This window comes from Ostrinia furnacalis, unplaced genomic scaffold, assembly GCF_004193835.3.
Source record: "Ostrinia furnacalis isolate ACB-3 unplaced genomic scaffold, ASM419383v2 OfSCF6811, whole genome shotgun sequence".
Lineage (NCBI taxonomy): Eukaryota > Metazoa > Arthropoda > Insecta > Lepidoptera > Crambidae > Ostrinia > Ostrinia furnacalis.
In genome coordinates this window covers 98,683-115,836 of record NW_021137050.1, presented here as the reverse complement: position 1 = coordinate 115,836, position 17,154 = coordinate 98,683, and the positions used below count along the sequence as shown (strand labels likewise).

Below are 17,154 nucleotides of genomic sequence, written 5' to 3'. Positions count from 1 at the left end.
AAAATCCTTCTTAGCGGATGCCTACGTCATAATAACATCTACCTGCATGCCAAATTTCAGCCCGATCCGTCCAGTGGTTTGGGCTGTGCGTTGATAGATCAATATGTCAGTCAGTCAGTCACCTTTGAGTTATACATATTTAGATAGAAACTCAATTGTCTGTCGTACAGTTAGTTCGTAGCAGGTCATTTAACCGCAAAATTGTGACTTCCCCCAAAATTCATTGAAAGGTCAACCGTTACTGACTGATCTATCAAAACCCAGCTCAAATCACTGAAAAGATAGCGCTGAAGTTTTAGAGCGCTTTCACAGTAGGGCGTTAGAAGCGCGACTGCAGCGTGACAGCGGCGTTTTTATAATGTGAAGGCATACTTACATTCGCTGTCACATAAGTAAGTAGGTAGTATGGAATTTTCGGCAGCGCGTTTGTCGCGCTGCAAAATGGCCTAAATGTGAAAGCGCTCTTACAGTTATAAAATGTTATAATATTTGTTGTGTTCCAATTAGACAGTAGAATATTCGTCTCAGACACAGCTCATCATCACACAAATATCAGTCCTCATCAGGATTCAAACCTGCTACCGTATCTAGCGTTACTCTAGTTTATAACAAATATAGTATAAAATAAATACAATGATCGCCACCTGCCTACTAATATCCTCACTCTGATTAGCCCATTACTCTAAGTAGTATCTACAACTTGTCTTTACTAGTTTACTAGTCGACTAGTATGGACTCGTCCGGCCCGTTAGGCATTTTTTTATTTCAGTCCTGTACCCATTATTTAATACTAGTTCGATGAGAACTAGGGATGAAGGCCTATTCGAATACGGTTTTTCTGGTCGTCCTTGTACGTAATTTAAAAATAAACTAGTCGCATCTAGTTTTTGAACGGCTTACTATGGAGCTATTAACGCAAATAAAACATTGTTGAGGTGTGATTAACGTATTGACATATTGATATGAGTATTATTTATTATGGACCACAGCTATTATAAGATGAAATGTGACGTCACGCGTCAGAGCCTTTTGTGTTTTTGTGTCTACATATTTTACTACATTTTAAACATAACTATTAAAAGAGGACCATGGGAAGTGACATAATCAAAAGTGGTTATATTATAATGGTTTATTTAGTACTAATTAATTTTCATAGAGTAATTTTTTTAGTTATTTTATTTAATGAGAGAAAAAGTATAATAAGTATAGATTGGTTTAACGAAATATTTGTAAAAAGATAAAATTACCCTCACGACTGATCAAAAAACATACGAAAATAGTGCTGTTAAATTAAACGCGATATTGGATCAATGAATAAAATTAATATCTTAATAATAGCAGCAGAATTGGCCACCGTTTTGTTGCTGTATTTACTTATCATCAGTACAAAGGTTCAGTAGCTCACTCTACTTTTGGCAAGGAAAGCAAGAGTACAATTTAGTAAATCTTCGTAAATAAATATGACTTGTTTTTGTTTATTTTTCAGCATTCATAATTATCTACCAAGGAATTTTAGGCTGGGTTGCATGATCTTACTTTAACTTTGACAAACGTCAAAAATATGTCAAACTCCATACAGTAAACACCTGTTATCGTCATAGTTACGGTCAAAGTTAGGTGTTGCAACTCAACCTTAGTCAAGTGCTGTTAAATCCTTCAAAAATATGTACTTAGATATTGGTACTTAACTGCTAATCAAAAGTCCCAATTTTTCTATTAGTACTGTCGTTTACTCAGAGACGTCTATGAGTTAGCAAAATCGTGGTCTCGACTCGACAAAAATATTATCAAGGTCAGATCTGGGACACAGATGTGTTTTACCTTTATTAAAGTTTTACACTGGTATGACGGTTGTTGGATGGTGAGGCACCCTGATATTAAGTTAGATGCTGTCTAGAATAGTACATTCTTGCCCTGTAAGTGCCTATTCAATTTCGCCCTGACGAAAATAGTGTTCGGGTAAATGCTGAGACTACTGTAGTCTACTTTTACTGTGGTGTTGTTTAAGATATCGTACATTGTCATACTGGGAGCGAAACGATTAACGGACCTTATCTTTTTATTGCTTATGAATATGAGTGTGTTGAGATAGGACAGTTCGCACCAGCCTCGATATTAAAGATTGTTTTGTTGTCTTACAACCGTTGCCAGCAGACTACAGTTTTGTTCAAAAATGTCACGTATTACAGCTGTATAAGATACCATTGTTTAGCTTACATCAGCTTTAAATACGAATACTTATAGGGTCTGTGGATGATGCCAATATTTTAAAGGGCGCCAGAGTGCCAGACTCTACCTGTATTCACAAACGATGCTTGCTCAAGTGAAGCAGCAAATCGAACGCTCAGCGTTGAATAGAGCTCTATTCAACGCTGAGCGGTTCGTGTCTGACCCTGTGCGTCCACGCGCACTGTGAGATCTCATAGTTTGTGAATACGGGCGTTAATTCTTTCGACCAACATTTTGGTGCATGACAACATTGATTATTCCCTGTATTTGTAACTGTGCCTGCTTATGTATGCACAAAAAGTATTTACGTATTTATCTTACGTCTGATACCAGTTTTACTTAATTAGATATTGAATTTGAAGTTATATGTAGCCCTGGACATTTAGTCCAAGGATATTTATTTACTAATGATACACGACGAGTTATAAATATGTAAGGAATTAAATTAATTTATTAATTGTATATTAATATCGTATAAATAAAGATTTACTGACGGAAGCTAGGTAAACAGTAATTCATATTTTTGGTTTTAACGTAATTACTTACATAAGTATAAAATAAAGAATCCAATTTCTAAATAAACAACGCTGTAGATAAAAGGTTAATTAATTAATCAAGTAAATAAGTAGGTACCTACTACCTACGTTGCGACGTAAAGTCGACAGCAGATCAGACTTTACATTTTTGTTTAAAAATAGCTTCTATCCCAACTAAATAAAACTCTAGAGTGTAAACTTGATGTTCTATTGTGTACAGTGTATGCAACACACAGTAGACAGTAGTTCACACGACTTATATTGTTGTGGTTACTTTTTGTTTTGTACTCGACGTGGAGTATTGAACTGTTTTTATTATTACGTATACTGACAACTACAAGCTAAATATATGTACACCTTACGTAGTTCCAATAAGAGTGGTTTTGCAACAAAAAAATATGTGTTTTGATGTATAGTACATAGTAGTTCGTAGTAGACGCTTGTTTTTCATCCCAATTAAGGTATCTCATTAAAAATGTCAACGTAAGGCACTGTTTTACACTTTGATGCATTTAAAGTTATATTTTCGAAGATATAAATATTACTAGTGTAGTTACAACCGCTTATTTCTATAGGTTTTAAGTAATTACGGTATTTTTTTAGTTATTAATTGATTTTTACGTGTTGATAGCTTTTAAGAAGCTTTTGCTGAAGGCACGACCGAATACTTTCGTAAATAACCAAACTTATTAATAAATACACATCGATTTTAAATATTATTGCAGTACTGAGATCAAACTGTAGTACAGTGTGGTGCGATCCAAACTGTAGTATCATTTTATATGGAGAAAAAGATCAGAGCTCAAAAAGTGCTTCTTTTCAGAAAAAGGAGAGTTCAAAATTACATACTATATTGATAGATAATGAGATATACCTACTCGCAAGCGAAGATGTAAGCAGAGATTTTTATAAACCCCATATTATCTCTTTTTTACTTAGCATTGAAAGAATAATTAGCATTAAAGGAATAAATGTATGCTTTGTTTTGTTATTTTGGAAACTCAATGATGGTGCAATAAACAAAGATATTGTATTGAAACATCAAAGTCTACCCTTTTCATAATACTTGTAACTGTCTAACATAGCGGAATCTTTTCTAAACAAAAGCGCTAGGACTTTTCAATGCCTAAATAGAATAAAATTATAATCATTTATTAACTGCTTCGCTTCCTATCGCCCATCGGTGCTAACCAGCACACCCAGAGATCTCCCTTAAAATGGTGTAGAGAGAAATATTTTACATTGGTTTTGAACCCTATGTTATTTCCTTAAAGTTCAAAATATGCCGTTAATTCTGCCACCACCAGTTAAAGGTTTAAACCAACAATTAGCTTCACTCCATCGCTCCGGCAATTTGTGTAGTCAAAATAAACAGTCCGACTCAGACAATCGAGTGAGGAATCGCTCACTGAGTTAGTCACGGTGTACGGTTTTGTTTCAAAAGGTAGAACGAGACAGAAGGCTTTATCCACAGTAAATAACTGACTACCATCACTCAAATAGGACCACAAATCTTAAGTAATATAAGGTGTACTGTTTGCTCTTAAATTAAAAACCACGTAGCCAAACTATATTAAATTTTTAAAGGGCCGATCCGCTAGCTATTCCACGTCCATCAAAAAAAGGATCTCGGAAATCTGATCAGAAACCTCGGCATGATCGCCTGTACGTAGATAAAAATAAAACAACCGAGTTGAGAACCTAGATATGGGGCAGAGGGCGTCCACAACTCCTCCGTCGCGTTCGGTCTTGAGCTTTGCGTTTGATCTCGCTCCAAATCTTTCTGATTTTTTTCCGTAAAAATATCTGCCCTAAATTTCGCAATTTTTCAGGAAGTTGAAAACAAAAATCGACTATCCTCTTATTGAATTATCCGTAAACTAACGCTAAAGAACAAAGCAGAGGTCATACTGAATTTTCTTCCACTATGTTTCGATTCCCACACAAAACCTAAAATATAAAGATTTCCAACAAAAAAGGAATATGGACAAAGCTTTTGGTGAGGTCAATGTATTTAGTATACATACAGCCATTAGTCAAATTGCGTGAAATGCGTACGGTTCGGAATTCGCTCCTGTGCCTATTACCAACGTGTTTCAAAAGTTGTACTTTGCCCCAGAAGACCAGAGATCTGAAATTTAATTTTCAGAAACAGCTAAGTTGAATTTTAGAGAATACTGATGTATGGATATGAATTAAAAATCATGAAAGTTTTAATGGCATCACTTCAAGCTTAATGGAAAATTAATAAAACTATAATTTTAATCTACTAGCGACCCGCACCTGCTTCGCAGAGGTACAATGTATTATACTTAAAAACCTTCCTCTTGAATCACTCTATCTATTAAAAAACCGCATCAAAATCCGTTGCGTTGTTTTAAAAATCTAAGCATACATAGGGACAGATTTGTTGTCTTTGTTTTATACTATGTAAGTATGTATGTAGTGATTTTGCAACAAATATCATATTTTATGTTTCAAGTTTGATGTGTCGACTTTACACTTTGAACTGTGTACTAACGACATCACATCAAGCTTAACACTGTGGCATCTTATTTCGTTGTAATAGGTTCTGTTTTTCAATATAAATGTTAAACTCTGATGAGCTATTGACTATACCTATACATCCATATCTGACACAGAACACAAAGCAACAATAAAACTCAATTTAACAAGACACAAATTGATCATAAAGTTTGTTCTGGTCATACATTTTTATGAAATAGATTGTGTTATTTGCGTAGCTTTTAACCCCAATGATATTGGCGCTAGATTTGTTAATTGCTTATTCTTTAATGGTTTGCAAGTTTTTGATACCTACTAATTTAATAATGATTGGGAGTGACAGCTACGGGACTCTTCCCACGTCTCGTTCCCACCGCTGTAACTCCTGTGCAGCCAGGATCTACAGCTTGACCGCCAATAAAAACCCAACCGGTGAAGGTCAAGTTTGTCCCGGGGGAAAGTTAACTGTCATTGGACCCGCAACAAATTAATCAGAAGAACATAGGAGGAGTTCGAAGTTAAGGTTCAACTTCCCCCCTCCATGTGTGGTGAGTGACAGCTAAAGAAAAGGTGGATAATTTAACAATCATCATCATGAGTTTCTTGCGCTGCTTCTTCTCACTCAGCCCGTCCATTTATTTTCCCGAAGCGAATAGTGATAATACCTGAACGTATAAGGCACTCTTTAAAGCCTTTTTACAGAAAATAAGTGATAATTTTTATGACATTGTTAAAAAATCTGATAAAAGTCAACTAGAAGTAAACCCATAACTCTATCATTTCTTACATTGCAAAAAGCAGAGTATCACTTTATGTAACCTTGAACGTTACATTATGGGAGCAAAAGGCATGTAGTGACATGAATGTAGTTGAATGGAAGCCATGCATCAGTGAGCTTGAACAGCTGGCCAGGACATCTGTTGTATTATTCGTTGGCATTCGTGCGCACTCCCATACATGCCCATACTGATCAACTGCCCGACTAAACTATCGGCCTACGAAAAATCAACGGTGTTAAAGTCAATAGTCAATATTTGTAGAGAGGAGACTATTTAGATAGTGCTTACAATAAATATTTTAAAAAAATCTAATAATAATAAAAAAATAAGTGAGCACTTCTGCTCGACGACTTTTACAGACGGTCTGAAACTGCAAACTAACCTGTTCTTTTTCGCCTCATTAGTTAAAACCAAAAACCGCGAATAATTCTAAAATGATACTCTGCCTTGAAATTGTTAAAAATGGTAAAAAGATCATCTCTTTTATTATGTCGTAAAATATCGTTTAGTCACACTTTTCTGGTTTGAAATTACACACATACTTATGACAAACAATGCTAAATTGCTATAATGATGATTAACCACGTCTGTAGAAAGAGTAAGGGCATTTTCACACTACAGTATTTTTTTTCAGTTAGGTAAGGTAGGTTCCCCATCATTTTTATACAACTAGTGGCCCCAGCGAACTTCATATTCGTACCGCCCGTCATTGATATGGTACGACACCGCGGACTACCCGTATTTAATTAACCCTTTTCTTGGCATTGTGCATTTAAAGATACGTTGACCAAAACAAAAATATGGGGAAGAAACCAAAAACTATTTTCAAAAGTTTTTTTAATATAACGTTAGCCCAAATACTTCAGATTGTGTTACACAGTATAGAATCGCTACAGGCTGCACAGATTTAACAGTAATATGCAAAATGTCAGACCGTTGACAGGCGCCTACGCACCGGCTGATAATTTTTATTATTTTCGGTGTTTCTTTTAAAGAATATTGGTGATTATTTGTAGTAATGTGGATAGTAAATACATATTTCTTGATGATAGTGCTGTTTTTTCATCCCAAAACTTGTATAATTATTCTAGTACGATGCGGATTGTCTGAATGTATCTCTAAATGCACATTGTCAGATACGTAATAATTTACTTTAAATTTTGAATGTATCTTTAAAGACACATTGCCAGGTTCTCGTTGACTTTATTTTATGATTTTTTCATAGATCTTATCGCATAAAAAAGGGATATGTTATTAGTTATTAATATTTAAAGCTGTAGATTATAATATACTGATATGAGTTTTAATCCATTTACTAAAGAATCGTTGTTTTTTGGGCAACTTAGTGCTGCAGCAACAAAATTAGGCGCGCAAAATACTGGTTATGGTTCGAAAATCTCGAACCAGGTCGAAAGTCAGTAGCGGTGACACTTCAGCTGATGAATTAGAAGCCCCACTTAGCCTCCTGGTTCTCTTGGGTGGTTATCTTCCTACTCAAACCAACCCAAATCACCCCAAAAAGCGAGCAGCCTGTACAGGCTGCTGCATGATGCTGATTGAAGAATTTTATCCGGTTCGACTGCTGCATAGTTTCCCTGAGAGTTCTAGAGATCCATTTCCGCTATCTTGCGTTTCCACTGTACATTGGATATCTAATTATCTTCAATCAAAGACGTGAACACAGTTCGGTACCAGTTGGCATCAATACCCCTGGTATTTCTTTGATGGTCTTGCAAGATTCCCATGTGTTCTTTCTGCATTTGCTTCTCCTGGATGGTAAGAGGGGTCCGAGGTTCAGGAGGTACTCCAACGACGCTGATGGAGTGGTTCTCATACATCCAAATGCAGCTATACTTACAAGGCGTTACAGACTTTGAAGTGTTTTTTTTAGTTTGTTTTCTGTTTTTTGTAAAAGATATTTATTTTTTATTTTTCAAATAAGGAATAGCTTAAGGTTTTGTAGTAATTTTCATTTCAATAACTAATTTCTACTAACAAATAAACCATGTTTTAATTTACTAAAAAGCTGGCAATGTGCACTTAAAGATACATACTATATTTCCAAAACTACATACCTAAGATTTTTTTTCGTATTTTTACATGATTTTTACTCGTCATAAATCCAATATTTATAGTGCAAATCACAAATATTAACCAAAACCGTCGTTGCCAAGTATAGGGTTAAATATACTTCATCCCTACTCTTCTTTATATCTGTCAACTCTTCTTTAAATTGAGGAGGTTAGGAACAGAAAGTGACATTTACACTTTTTAATTATATGAATAAATTAAGAAAATAAATATTTTTGTTGAACTTTATGTGTTTTTTTTTTGTTTTTAATATTATGGGTTAATAAGACATAGATTACAAGGTATTAAAAGTTTTCATGTAGGTATGTTTTAAAATTTACACAAATTTAAATAAAGAACAAATCAGATGTCACCTTTTGATCAAGTCACAAGTAAATGTCACCATTTGATTCAATAGTTTTGTATAGATGACCCACGCTGAACTGTCCCACCAAACTCAATGACAGGGGGGCGCTACCATCGTTCAACTATATGGTTTCCAACATGGTAAGAATCGGAACCAGCGATCTGGTAATGACGGTGGCGCCCCACTGTCAATGTCATGCATAGGACAGTTCAGTATTTTGGAACTATAAAATGTTACCTTTTGAAACTTACTGTCTGAAAAATGTCACTATTAGAAACAAAAACAAATCAATATCCATACAAAAAATGTGTTTATTATTATTTTAAATTCTTATAGGTACATGAAGTTCTCCACAATCAGGTTCTAAGCAGTCACATCCATTTTCATCATTTTCATTGTCATTTTCACTTATATTATTTTCATACAAGATATTATCACAATACCATTTTAAAGAAGGATCATTTTTCCAGTTTTCTCCAAACTGTTTAGTTAAACATAGACATAGATTACAAGGTATACAGGGTGGAAACGATAAGTGATCTCACTCGATTATTTCTAAACTATACAAGATATCAAAAAACTAGTTACTGATCCTGAAAGTGCTTCATGAGCTCTATCAAACGGTATTAATAATATGTTACAGAATAAACTGGATCTATCCGAAAATTCAATGTTTCCAGCTTCCATACATTTGGTAAAGTCACATTATTTTANTTTCTTCTTTCTTTCTTTTCAGCCAAATGACGTCCACTGCTGGACAAAGGCCTCCCCCAAGGTTTTCCACAATGAACGGTCCTGCGCTGCCCGCATCCAGGCTCTTCCCGCGACCTTTACCAGATCGTCGGTCCACCTAGTAGGAGGCCTGCCCACGCTACGTCTTCCAGCCCGTGGTCGCCACTCGAGAACTTTCCTGCCCCAACGGCCATCGTCTCTACGAGCTATCCCGCCCACTGCCACTTGTCATTTTCACTTATATTATTTTCATACAAGATATCACAATACCATTTTAAAGAAGGATCATTTTTCCAGTTTTTTCCAAACTGTTTAGTTAAACATAGACATAGATTACAAGGTATTAAAAGTTTTCATGTATGTTTTAAAATTTAGTTAAACATAGACATAGATTACAAGGTATATAATAAGGTTATTCGATTAAACATATCGATTCGACCTGTCGTCATAATTTATTTTGGGCAAATCGTTATTTTTTAAGAAATAATGTACCCGTTTTGATCCGACCTTAAAAGCCTCAGAAATATTTACAAAGGAAATGACACTTTTTGATTATTATGTACAAATCACTATTGGGATTGAATTAAAATGTAACTTTTTGTTTCAAAAGCAGTAGTTCAAGTTGATTTTTCTATGAAATTAAGCACCTTCAGAACCAATGTCTTGCAGATAATGATAGAATTTTATCCTCCCAAGTAAGAAAAAAAACATTAGAAAAAATGAAGCTGATACGTAAATGTCACCTTTTGTTCCTAACCTCCTCAATTGTGAACTCTGTCAGTTTATAATATAACGCGTTAGATTGTAAACTTACAGTGGGTTAGGTTAGGTTAGATTGTAATTTAACTACGTCAGATTATAATCTGACGGAATTCACAATTTTACGGTGACATATCCTACCTATAAAGTTTGAGGTAAGATAATCAGTATTCCTCTATGGTTGAGAATTCAGGATAAAGCTCGCTTCCACCTTCGGCCTGATCACCTTTTTCCATCAGATAATCCATATGCAGGCCACGATCTTCCTCGTTCTGGCTTAAAAAATCTTAAAATTATCTTGAAAACTTCTGAGGGGACCCTAAAGTCAACTAGATGAGCACATAACGCCCTATTCACGAATCGTTAGCTCCAAATTTCGTGCACTGGGGTCAATGACACGTGCGCGCGCGCCTCTAGTGCTGCCCCAACATCGATAAATGGATACATTTAGGAAAATTGTCGAGTTTCGATAAAGCATTTTTGTAGCAAAAAGACGGCAACTGCATACTTAAGTCCACTCATATAAAAAAAAATCCTGGATTGTCATATGGAGTCACAAAAGTTGTATCAGTTTTTTGAGTCTCTCTCGCCATCTGACATTGCCCAGACTAAACCAAAACTTCCCGATTAGAAGAGACGTAAACTTTTTAATTACTTGCTAACAAATGCTCTTTGCTACAATCGATAAAACATCGATATTTGTCGAGCAACTTACAACACTACTCCCAACAATACATCCTGAATATTGATGTAGAGGGACGGATAGAATTCATAATCCATTGTACATAACAGTAGAGGTAGCAATCGGTAAACAAGTACCGTTTAGAGCCTTTTCGGTTTAATAGTTCTTGTTACATTTGTTAAACATCAGTAACATCAAAACATCTGAAAAATGTTCTTCAAGAGAAGTCAGCTGTCAACTAAAATCTAAGTGCAAAGTCATTGATTTGTGCCTAAAAATTGTACAGTCAGCGTAAAATAGTTTGTGACGCCCAAAGTAACCAAAAAGTTCGCAACACGTCTTTGTTACACATTTAATACGCACTGTATACTATACGCTAGATGCGGGCGGCGCGGGACCGGTCGTTTGGAAATCCCTTGTCCAGCAGTGGACGTCATTTGGCTGAAACGAACAAACCATACAGCTACAGAGATGCTTAGCTGGTCGTACCAGTGTACAGACGACGGCACATCAAGCTAAACATAGTGGCATCTTATGTAAGTTACAATAGGTGCTATTTTGAAACAAAAATGTATATCCAGTGTGCTTCTTACCATGATTTTATACATACCTAACGTTTACAAGCAACTGCGTAAAAAAATGTTATTAAAATGTATGTCAAATTGTACTAGCGGTTACTATCAAGAACTAAAATCTTCATAGTATTTTTTGACGCACTTACTAGTGAGCACACCTAACGTAAACTAGTGGTGAATACACTGAACATTATGATGATATGCTTGAGTAGCTACCCTTACGCTGCAGGTGTAGACTTGGCCATGTCAGGTGGACCTTTTGACCCTTATTTTATTTCTTTACATACTAATGAGTTGGTAAGTACCTACCTAGGTGTTGTGTGTGGTACAATTTCAGTATCTTAAAGACAGTCAAGACAGTGCATACATCATAAAAATTCGTGTATTTTAGTATTAGGACACTTTTACACGTCTAACTTAACTTTAGGTGCAAAATTTTGCATACTTAGGCTGAGTTGCACCATCTTATTTTAACTTTGACAAACGTCAAAAAACTGTCAAACTCCATCCAAAAAGCGCCGGTTATTGTCATTGTTAAAGTTAGGTGGTGCAACTAAGCCTTAAAGTCAAAATGTAGAGATGGAAATAATTTCCTGGCTTGACCGCACTAGGAATCGAACCCCAATTCCTGGTTAGAGTAACCACCAGATCATCGGAGCGTAGAAAAAATGATAGCATTATAATTGAATTCGTCTGCATTTTTACAAAATAGGCAATATCAGTAGGCGCAGATAGATTTCTGTCGTTTAGATAGATTCATTTTAAAGCAGAGAGAGTAGAGATAGTAAATGGGCTAATACAGGGACGTGTAAAAGTGCTTTTTAAAAGTCTATTTGCAAAAATGAATGAGTTTTATGAGTTTTTTTATAGATAGAATTGTAATAAAGAAGAAGAGATATTAGATAAGGCATCTGATAAAAAATATCAAATTCACTGCCACATAAAGTAATCTTCGCATCTTGCACTCCTTCTACTGATAAGACTAAAATATGGCTATACTGGCTCCCTTGTACCTTACTCATAAAAATACTTTTTCATGGTTTGTACAAATGTAAATCAGACAAAATACGAGTAGCGCCTTTTACTAATACTATGATATACACAAAATTCGGGGCAACTCACCGCTAATCCACGCTAAATTTTGTCAGTGTGTGCGTGCGCGCCGCATACATATTGGCGCGCTCACATACAAACCGCGCTCGGTGCGATTCTATGAAGATGACCTACTCATTTGTATTTACTCTGCCACAAGGCTTACCGTCGTATAAAGAAAATGCTTCTGCATACACGTGTACTATGTCATCGCGCGCTACGGTGCGCGCGCGCACTAATCGCGAACATTATGGCCGCAAGTCGTTAGCGTTCGCTGCCAACTGCCGCCTGTTCTCACGGTGCGATACCTTGCTTTGTAATAATAATACTTGGTGCTTACAATAGTAGATAGGCTGGCTTTACCACTATGTTACCTAAGACTATCACCTTATCAATAACTAGCGGCCGCTCGCGACTTCGTACGCGTGGATCCCGTTTTATCCCTCAGGGGAGAAGTTTCGTAAAATCCTTACTTAGCATCCGCTAAGTTAGGTTTTTACGAAACTTCACCCTACATAACATAGGCATCCGCCTACGTCATAACATCTACCTGCATGGCAAATTTCAGCCCGATCCGTTCAGCGGTTTGGGCTGTGCGTTGATAGATCACTATGTGAGTCAATCAATCAGTCAGTTAGTCACCTTTGAGTTATTTAGATTAAGATTTTTGTTTCCGCAGTTGGCCAGTTCCTCTTTGGTAGAAGATTCTGAGTGATCCTTCTGGCTAGCTACCACTATCTTACTCAATTCTGCCGCTATGGCTGCCGTAACACAAGCACAGCTTAGTGCAGCAGCCGCGGCCGCCAAGAAAAATAGACTAATTTTGTAATCCTTTTGTTGGCAAATAAAATATTTTACATTGTCATAAAAATCGTTGTTATTTTTGGTGGTAAGATAGCCTCTGTGGTTGAGGATTTTGTGTGAAGCTTTGATCTATTCATCAATCTCCGGGTGAGCAAACCAAGAGCTTCCCGTTAAAAAAATCAATATTCGCTGCCAGTTCAACAAACTGCTCGCTCTCTTGATATAGTATTCCCACTTTTACTGGGGAAAATTCATTTTTGTATTGATCTACTGCGATAGTTTATGAACGCTGTACTACGAAATATCCAGGGAAATAAGTCACATGGTTCAATTACCCTGATTGACCATTCAACTAGTAACAGTGTAACGGTTAGCGTTACCGCTGATCGTTATCTTAGATCTAAATTCTGATTTAATTACTATTACCTACCTAAATAAATAAACTTTAATAATAATATATCTAAATCTACGTAAACTACCTAACTAAATAACTTAATTAAATAATTCATATTGTTCTACACTAATAAAATAAATAAAATAATAAATCTACAAGCAAACCCGCGCGAAACAAGTTGTTCAATATTTCTTTTGTTCTCTGTCGAGCGGGCGGACTGTTTTTTATGTATGCGCAAGCGACGCGCCTACGGCCGCGATGCTCCCGCCGCGTCTCCTAGTCCGAGCCAGAGCGTTATTGAGCACGGACGTATCGCTGTCCGTCACCGCCGGACCCGCGATGTACGTAACCTTATAAAACTACAAATATGTATATATACTCCCAAGCCGTTTTCGGCTACGGTAACTGCGACAAAATTCCTTTAGTCCGCAATAAGAGGGCTTTGTAGTTTTCTTGTAACGTCGACCGCGAGAAGTGAGGTGCCTGAGCAGCCGCGGTTGCTACCCCCCCAATGAGAAAGGACGAGCTTTTTTTGGGATACCTTTTCTAATCCCCTCCCCGGCTGGGCGGGGGAAGCAGTGCCTCCCTGAAAAGGGCTGCTTCGTCACCTAAGGTGCTGCCCAATCTGCACCGTCGCCCTAATGCAGCGCAAAAACGACCACTCTCCTTAGGTCGCCTACGTGCAGGCTTAGGACAAAGCCGAGTGTGCACCACTACCCGACCTCTCTACCACCACCCATCGCCGTAGGGCTTGTCGTGCTCGGAGTCCGGGAACAGAAGCAGTCAGATGCGCGTGACATATTTAAGTGCGTAAGCAGTTGGCGGAGATGGCGAGTCAGCAAGGCAAAGTTAAAGGCCAAGGGCGGTAGTAGAGGTCAGTAGAAACTATCGGCCAGAAACTGCATCCAAGCCATCTACCGATTGTAGCAGCTATCTGTTCCATTGGATTCACGAAGGCAAGGACGAGAGAGTGCGTCTGTGCCAGCGCAACTGCTTACAAATATGTAATCGCGTATTGGTGAACCCCGCTACCGGGTGAGTGTTGCAAAAGTATTTTTAATACCTAGATTTTATACTTGTGCTAAATGTAAGTACCTAGCCGCCATTTTGTTCTTCAGGTGTGCAATCCATGTGCTCAGTGTATCTGGACGATGTCATTTCGTAATTTTAACTGTTTCTACAATTTGTTACTCGTAATATTTTATATCTTACTACATAATAAAATCAATATTTTATGAAATGACATCGACACGTCATGACCTTACATGACCTTGGTCGTACTGTAACGACACTTTCTAAAATCTATTTAATTTACTAAATTGAACTATTCTAATCTTATTCTACTTGTCCTAATTATTCTAAATTATTGCCTACCTATATTGTTCTATAAATTAATTGCCTATATAGATGATATTCTAAATTATTTTCTACCTACATTATTTAATATTTTGCCTACTTCACTTCACCTTTCACTACTGTAATTCTGTTTGACTGCCACATCATTACATCACCATTTATTACCAAAATCATTCCATCTGCTTCGCTAGTATTTTGATGTCGCAGTCAAACGGTTAAGCTGGCAACTGCTTAAATATGCCGTTTGATCCGCAGGGTTCATCTTCACCTTCACGTTCATCTTCACCTTCACGTTCACGTTCACCTTCATCTTCTACGCCTACCTACTACACCATGCATGGTCACCACTGCCGAAACTACCACCTGGGTCTTCAACCCGGCAGAGCTGCCTGCCGTGTCGGACGGCCCGTGCGCACACTCTAAGTGGCCCTACACCACAGTGCGTACGGCCCTAACCATCTGGCGCGTCGGCGACTCTGCGGGCTTACCACCAGCGAAGAACCAACCCACATCAACATCAACGCTAGCGAGGACAGTGGTTTGAATATACTACCACCGGTGACGAATCTCGTGCGATATGATAGTTTGCTCGACCACCCACTCCCTAAGAGTTCTCACTTCTCTAAATTGTAATAAATAACTTGTTAATCTAAATTATCTTTTATTTCTCAAACAAACTCTAAATTCAATTATGTCACTGCCTCTAAAGCTCTAACCGTGACAACAGGAATGATGAGGTTAAGCCACTTGGGTTTGTTAGTTCGATTTGAATAATCTACTTAGACATTAATAAAACTGATAAGTAAAATACCTAGATTTTATACATGCCCTTTCTTTTGGTTGTCTAGAAAAGGTAGGTAGCGAAAGGCGATCACAAAACTCATAAAAAACACATTTATTTATGCAATTAGCCTTTTAAAAAGCACTTTTTCTATTGACTAAAGGAGAGCGATAAGACTGCCCAAATTAAGCCGTTTTCATTTTAATTCTTTAAATTATCTATTAGTTCTATAGAACAATGTTATGTTTATCATGTTTTGTTAAATTGAGGTAAACTACTTACTTTAGTTTTTGTCAAATCGAATTTTCGGCCGATATTAGCCTAAACAATCAAATAATCCAACCGAAAACTAGATGCAAGAATAATATGTCATCATCATTAATGTCCCTTTTGTGGGGACAGAAAAAACTACTTGTGAAGTTACTCAAGCCGAAAGACCGTGGGTAAGTTACTAGTACTACTTGTGCCGTTAGTAGTCTACAGCGTGTCAAGCTAAACACTTTAGGCTCTTATTCAGTTGTGATAGGGTCTATTTTATAGCAAAAATGTCTAGTCTAATGTGATCTTAGTACAAAGGGCTATTATTACCTCATAAACACTAAAAGTTGTGCTATTTTGTGTGTGTGATGCTATGTATACGAGTATTATGGTAATTTTACTTCAGTGTGGTAATATTTGAGTAATAAAGAAGTAATTACTCGGCAACAAGAATGTGTCTGCAGCAATTAGTGGAGTAGTTAGTAATCTCAATAACTTTGCTGCCACAATTTCAGCATTAATGGTCTTGGTAGTTCAAATTCAAATTCAAATTATTTATTGCATGTCCAATGGGTAAGGGTTGACAGGAACATAATATTGAACATGTGACGCCCAGTGAAGGCGTTGCAAAAAGTAAAAGGCGTTGTAATTAGTTCGTGATTACTAGGTCACAAGTTTGATTCCTGCACTGTAAACATTGAATTAATTACAATATTATGGAGTAAGTATTGATACATTTAATATTTATAATAATTTTGTTGCGGGTCCAATGAGGTTGGGTTTCTATTGGCGGTTAAGATCAGATCCTGGCTGCACAGGAGTTGCAGCAGTGGGAACGGGAGGTGGGAAAGGTCCCGTAGTAACCTGTAGTAAAAATACTTTTAACTTTATGTATAATTTCTTCATACATAGATCATTTGAGAATGTATTATCATTCTGTTGGTTACCTTTACGTGACAATGAAACCAAGTATATATTTTTTAATAATCTTGCGTAACGAACATCAAAGCGCAATATAAAAAAAAAACTTATAATTTTTAACGGTTTTCTAACAGTGAGGTTTTTATTGTATCAGTACCTTTGTCGCGGTCCAGGGCCTATCATTTGTCGGTTCGCTCGACTGGATAGTAATTTGAATAAAATTGTTAAAGTGTGACTGCACCTGTTCCTTTGCCGATAGAATTTGGACTCTATTGTCTACTACATAGAGTATATTTTGTAAAAATATGACATTG

General features: G+C 36.8%; 1 protein-coding gene and 1 long non-coding RNA gene across 4 annotated transcripts; both read left to right on the top strand.

Moving 5' to 3' along the window:
• The first annotated feature begins 8,918 nt into the window (after positions 1-8,918).
• Positions 8,919-9,725, top strand: LOC114362842 (uncharacterized). Of its 2 annotated transcripts, none has more exons than XR_003656717.1 (2): positions 8,919-8,999; positions 9,618-9,725. It is a non-coding gene; the product is annotated as an uncharacterized LOC114362842 (long non-coding RNA). The 2 variants fall into 2 exon arrangements; XR_003656718.1 differs by lacking the exon at positions 8,919-8,999 and adding an exon at positions 9,377-9,558.
• Positions 9,726-13,502: 3,777 nt separating this feature from the next.
• On the top strand, positions 13,503-15,534 carry LOC114362841 (uncharacterized). Of its 2 annotated transcripts, none has more exons than XM_028318382.1 (3): positions 13,503-13,889; positions 14,525-14,560; positions 15,173-15,534. In XM_028318382.1, exons 1-3 carry the CDS (start codon positions 13,755-13,757, stop codon positions 15,422-15,424), a joined length of 423 nt encoding a protein of 140 aa, XP_028174183.1. In that variant the 5' UTR covers positions 13,503-13,754; the 3' UTR covers positions 15,425-15,534. The 2 variants fall into 2 exon arrangements, with proteins under 2 accessions (XP_028174183.1, XP_028174182.1); XM_028318381.1 differs by having other exon boundaries at positions 15,167-15,534.
• The last annotated feature ends 1,620 nt before the right edge of the window (positions 15,535-17,154 follow it).

Bases quoted from the DNA above. Each gene is read 5' to 3' on its own strand.
- LOC114362841 (XM_028318381.1), top strand. From the start codon at position 13,755: ATGCGCAAGCGACGCGCCTACGGCCGCGATGCTCCCGCCGCGTCTCCT. The intron at 13,890-14,524 runs ATATGTATATAT...AACTGCTTACAA, and splicing joins GTAACCTTATAAAACTACAA to ATATGTAATCGCGTATTGGT. The intron at 14,561-15,166 runs TGAGTGTTGCAA...GTTCATCTTCAC, and splicing joins TGGTGAACCCCGCTACCGGG to CTTCACGTTCACGTTCACCT.